Consider the following 6287-nt stretch of genomic DNA (forward strand, 5'->3'; position numbering starts at 1 on the left):
CTGGTTGTGAGGAACCATGTTCCTGCAGGTCCTTCACAAGGGGTGCATTTCGCCTTTCCGACATGTCGCCTTTCTGACGTTAACGAACCCTATACCTAACCCTAACCCTAACCCTAACCGCACGCGGAAGCCACTAGTCGGAGTGGCGAGATGTCGGAATGGAAGGAGCACCCCCTTCACAAGAGAAAGGGTTGTTTTATGATAAATAAAGATTGTTTTTTAATAGGTTTACATTTATAGAATATTCAGGTTGGGTTTAGCGTTAGGATTAGGCTTTTATTTAGAGGCTCTAGTTTAGGTGGTTGGGATTTGACCTTTACCTATTTTAAGCAAAGCTAATCATAAATGCTATTTTATTCAGCTATGTGCAATGCCACCTTAAAATGTTATGTGCTCACAAGTAACATATATTGTGTGTGTTTCCGTTTAAGTGCGTCTGTGTGTGTGTGTGTGTGTGTGTGTGTGTGTGTGTGTGTGTGTGTGTGTGTGTGTGTGTGTGTGTGTGTGTGTGTGTGTGTGTGTGTGTGTGTGTGTGTGTGTGTGTGTGTGTGTGTGTGCGTGCGTGCGTGCGTGCGTGCGTGCGTGCGTGCGTGCGTGCGTGCGTGCGTGTCTCTTGCGTCACTCAGGTGTGTCACAGTCCTCTATAAAAGTCAGAGCCACATCCACTCAGCACACACACAAACATACACTCACTCAAACAAACACTCACAACACTGACTGCAACACACACACACACAGGCAGGCGGACGGACGGACGGACAGAGAGACGAGACAGAGGAGAGAAGGATCAGGAGGAGGACAGGTATGAACTTAACAATTATTATACTTTTGCATTTTTCATTACTTTTTATATTTTCATTTCATTTTGACTTTGTTCTAACTATTAACCCATTAAGACCTGAAGCTGATTCTACAAATGCCTTCTTCTAAACCAGTCAGTTCTCGCACTTCAAAAATAGCCAACGCACAAATCTAAAATGACACAGATGCTTTCCCGGTTTCATTTCAGTTTATTTTTAAGTCGTTTTTAAAGTGCATTTTCTGCCTTTTCTAATGCTCAGTTTACATTTTCATCAACTGACTTTAAACATGTTTTTATTGGAATATGAATTGGTCAGGGCTGAGATAAAAAAAGATTCTGAAAAAATATAATTCTAGGGCTTGTAGAAGTAGCCGATCTACAAGCTGTACATCTGCATTGTTTTGCTATTTTATGCAATTCCTGAAAGAAAATGCATAATATTATATCATAGGTTATACATTATTATACATTGATATTTCATATTTATACACTGTAAAAGTGTTATTTAGTACAAGGTTAATTTAGAAGTACAAGTGTAAGTGATATTCTATGTTTAGATAAGTGATCATTTCTAGTGTTTGTTCAGTAACGGGGGTCTATCCAGCTCTTTAATGAACAGAAATTCATTACCAACTTTATCCAATCGGTAAAGAGAACTCATGCAGGGTTGAGGGCAAACAAGTGAAATTGAAACAAAAACAGAAAATGAGAAGAAAATATTGGAATGGGAACACTATGAAACTGAATCTTTTCTCCTGCTTGGATGAAATTTTGAACCCAACTGAAAATGGAAATGCTGTGTTTATTAAAGATCTGGAGAGACGGACACCAAAGTTACATGATTACTATCACAATATAGATCTATTCAACAATGTTACTGAACAAACACTATAACAATGATTACTATCACAATATAGATCTATTCAACACTGTTACTGAACAAACACTATAGTAATGATTACTATCACAATATATATATATTTAACACTGTTACTGAACACACTCTATAGTAATGATTACTATCACAATATAGAGCTTTAACTTTAACAAAAAACATTGTTTAACCAAAACAAACATCTTTCACCCTACCTTTAACTCAGAACAGAAGCAAATGCTTCTGTGAAATAATGAATAGAAACCCGATCAATGCATTTATTTATATTTGTTTCTAAGAGTGAGTTTAGTCTGAATGCTGAGACTCAGTTTAACCAATAGAAAGACATTTCAGAATAGATATAAAATGACAGATTGATATGCATTTCTTATAAGTTCATAAGGCCTCTTTCCCAGTAGCTTCAAGATAATACAGCACTTTTTGCCTTTTAAATCTAATTCAGTTAACTAGAAGTAAAGACGGCAGTATTGTTCATATTTTATGCAACATTTATTTTTGAATATAGTTAAATGTAGTGAGTTATATTATAAGTTATGCCAAAAACCTAAGATATGTTTTCACATTTTCAATTACATCTTTAATGTCTTTTTACGCAGATCTTCTTTTCCGGGGGTCTCTGGCACAACATGTTTTTCAGATGGGGGGTCCGCAAAAACAAAAGTTTGATGCTGCGTTCACACCGTGGCAGATACAAAGGATGCAAAGAAAGCATAATCTTTATCTTTATAGCTGAAGTTGAAGCCAGATCAACTTATGTGTAGCTTTCTGTAGCTTTTTATAGCAGCTACACATGTCTGCCTTTTCCTCTGAAAAAGGAAAACAAAGTCGGTGTAATTCCTCCACCAATGTTTGTCTGCACCGTCCCAGAGCAACCACTAAAGGTCACCGATGACAGACATGACATCATAACAGCCATAATGCATTAACTGTGAGCTGTGTTCCTTTTTGTGATTGGCAGACAGAACATGTGTCCTGCGTGGTTATTGGTTGTGGCTGTGGTGGGCGTGGCCAGAGGCGCTGCCAGTCAATGTTGGGAGCATCCTTCCTGTCAAGACCTGAGCTCTGAGAGCAATATGCTGGTAAGACACACGCACGCACGCACGCACGCACGCACGCACGCACACACACACACACACACACACACACACACACACACACACACACACACACACACACACACACACACACACACACACACACACACACACACACACACACACACACACACATACGCAAGCACGTGCAAGTGACCACACATGCACACATACATTCATGTGCACACAATTGCAATGCATGGTTTTGTAGGTTTTAAATCAGGGGTGGGCAACTTTGATGATGGAGAGGGCCACTATATTTCCACACTCACTCCAGGGGGCCACATTGCATACCGGTATACTGTCAGGCCTGTCAAACAAAAATAGCAAAAAATAGCAGATCTACAAGCTCAAAACGCGTTTTGAGCTTGTAGATCTGCTATTTTTTGCTATTTTTTAATTTGAATTCAGATTTATTTTTTGCTATTTTTGAATTGAAATCCTGAAAAGTAACATTTTTATTTAATTTCAAATGCATTTAGTTATACTTATGTTAACTTTATGAACTTAAATACAAATGCATTGGACATAAAAAAGACAATAGAATTTTAATAATAGTCATTAAGCTACTAATAGTAGTCATTAAACTACTAATATAGTAGTAGTAATTAAAGCGGGTCATGTTTGCAATTGTAACAGCTGAAATCAATAACATATCAGTATTCCGATATTAACCTGCGGGCCGCATTAAGTGAAGGTGGGGGCCGCATGTGGCCCCCGGGCTGCCAGTTGCCCATGTATGTTTTAAATGAATTAAATCTGCTTTTTTCTCCTCTCCTCTCCTCTCCTCTCCTCTCAGGACTGTCTCCATCTCTGCCACTCTGACCTCCTCACAGAGGAGTCTCCCATCTTCCCCGGCGAGGCCCACCTCCTCCAGACCCCCTCATTAACCTCCTCCTCTTCCTCGGAGCCCGCGGACCCCTCCTCTCTCCTCCTCACCTCGTCTCCCTCGGACCCCCAACAGAGCGAGGCGGTTCGAGTCCCGGCGCGCCGCTCCTACTCCATGGAGCACTTCCGCTGGGGCAAACCGGTGGGCCGCAAGCGCAGACCCATCAAGGTAGAGAGATAGAAAGTGACTTAAACACAGTGGTTCTCAAACTTTTTCATGCCAAGGACCCCCAAAATGATATGTATTTGGCCGCGGACCCCCATCTAAGAATATTTGTTCCAGGGACCCCCCAGAAGCAAAGATGTGAGTTACAAATGTTCGCTTAAAAAAATATATATTCAAAGATTTGCACAAATTTTCAAGATTTTTCAAAAATAGCAGATCTACAAGCTCATAGCGCGGCACTCGGTGCCGCGCTATGAGCTTGTAGATCTGCTATTTTTGAATAGCCAAAGTATAAAAGGTCATAATTATTCTGATGCTATATTTACACATTTTTCTGGGTACCCCCTGGAACACCCTCAAGTACCCCTGGGGGTCCCCGGACCCCACTTTGAGAACCAATGACTTGACACATTTATTGCCAAGATGCGTTCTTTCAAATCCATCGCTTGATTGCCGCAATTCAAAAGATCGCATATATGCGTTCTTTTGAAATTTTCATTGTTTCATCTGTGATCTCATCAGTGTTCTGTGAATTTGTCATCATCGGTTTCGCTTTCTGTTTAGTTCAGACTCACCGGGTTCCGGATTCATGACACAGATTCCGTTTCCGGTTCTCGGAAAGGCCTTTTTTAGGCATTTTAGGCGAGAACAGGGAAGAACACGTTTTTTCACACGGTATAAAAAACTAACGGAGAGCTCTAGTTCTATTGTCTTTAGACTGGATGACGAACAGCCATCGTCGTCGTCTATCACATAGGGGGGTATTTCTAAAGTAACAGAGTATTTCTACATGGTGGTATTATTGCTACCTTTACTTAAGTAAAACATGTGATTACATCTTCCTCATTGATCTACACAGGTCTACACGTCAGCGGGGGGGAATGGCGCCGCCCTGGAGGCACCTGCTGACAGCTCTGATGAGTTGAGCTTCCTCCCCAGGTTAGTAGAGTTTTTTCTTTTCATTTTGACTTCATATTTTCAATTAAAGTTTAGTTTTAATTAGGTTTTTAATCTGGTGTGTGTGTGTGTGTGTGTGTGTGTGTGTGTGTGTGTGTGGGGGGGGGGTATCACAGCAGTTATCAGCGACTGAATTAGTGTGGTGCCCTCTCGCTGTATTTTGGTGTTTTCGCCATAACAGCAAGCTCACAACGCCTCGCCTCAGCTATTAAAAAATGCCGCCACTTTCTTATATTATTTGACAATTTGGCCAATGTTTGACCAGTTTATATAGTAGCCTATAGTTTGTTGATTACTTTTGATCATTTATTTTATTTTGTATTAAAAAGGTCTTAAAAGTCCTTAAATTGTCACTTTACTGTCATCTGGGGACCCCCCCACAATCATGTGGCGACCCCCCTGGGGGTCCAGCCCCACAGGTTGAGAACCACTGACCTATACCTTAACAATGACAACCTCTCTCTCTCTCTCTCTCTCTCTCTCTCTCTCTCTCTCTCTCTGTCTCTCTCTGTGTCTCTCTCTCTCTCTCTCTCTCTGTCTCTGTCTCTGTCTCTGTCTCTGTCTCTGTCTCTCTCTGTCTCTGTCTCTGTCTCTGTCTCTGTCTCTCTCTCTCTCTCTCTCTCTCTCTCTCTCTCTGTCTCTCTCTCTCTCTCTCTCTCTCTCTCTCTGTCTCTGTCTCTGTCTCTCTCTCTCTCTCTCTCTCTCTCTCTCTCTCTCTCTCTCTCTCTCTCTCTCTCTCTCTCTCTCTCTCTCTCTCTCTCTCTCTCTCTCTCTCTCATGCAGTGAGATGAGGCGTGAGTTGGGCAACGAGGTGCTGCAGGAAGAAGAGGAGGGAGGGGTCCTGAGGCAAGAGGCCGGGGGGGCCAGCAGCAGTAGTAGTAGTAACAACCCCAACGCCGCCGGGGGTCCCGGGGGTCCGGCAGAGAAGAGGAGGGACGGCTCCTACAAGATGAGTCACTTCCGTTGGAGCGGCCCGCCCGCCACCAAGCGCTACGGCGGCTTCATGAAGTCCTGGGACGAGAGGAGCCACGGCCAGAAGCCCCTCCTCACCCTGTTCAAGAATGTCATCAACAAGGACGCTGTCGCTGGACAGGAGTAGAGAGAGAGAGAGAGAGAGAGAGAGAGGGAGAGAGAGAGAGAGAGGGGGAGAGAGAGGGAGCGGGAGAGAGAGAGAGTGATAGACGAAGAAACGCCTGATTACACTATACCAGGGGTCTTCAACAGGGGGTCCGGGACCCCTAGGGGGTCCTCAGAGTTACTACAAGGGGTCCACCAAATCTTTGTGTGTTATGATTTTTTGTTTTACCATAACCACTTAAACCCTATAGCATCCCTTTTCTGAGTAGAACTTTAGCCAAAAATAGCAGATCTACAAGCTCACAACGCCTCGCGCTGCGAGGCGTTGTGAGCTTGTAGATCGGCTATTTTTTGGCAAAGAGGTAAAGGTGTAGAGGGAAAAAAGAGCAGACCAAGTAAACAAAAAAA

The 6287-nt window shown here is 42.7% G+C and overlaps 1 protein-coding gene across 1 annotated transcript; it reads left to right on the plus strand.

The window, feature by feature from the left end:
* Window positions 1-2662: 2662 nt before the first annotated feature.
* Window positions 2663-5901, plus strand: pomca (proopiomelanocortin a; the record flags this gene model as incomplete). Its single annotated transcript, XM_084051469.1, has 4 exons — window positions 2663-2776; window positions 3591-3848; window positions 4705-4784; window positions 5586-5901. The coding sequence occupies 4 exons, from the start codon at window positions 2663-2665 to the stop codon at window positions 5899-5901; spliced, it is 768 nt and encodes a 255-aa protein (XP_083907595.1).
* Window positions 5902-6287: the final 386 nt, after the last annotated feature.

The sequence above is a fragment of the Gymnoscopelus microlampas genome, assembly GCF_963454915.1.
Source record: "Gymnoscopelus microlampas genome assembly, chromosome: 24".
Classification (NCBI taxonomy): domain Eukaryota; kingdom Metazoa; phylum Chordata; class Actinopteri; order Myctophiformes; family Myctophidae; genus Gymnoscopelus; species Gymnoscopelus microlampas.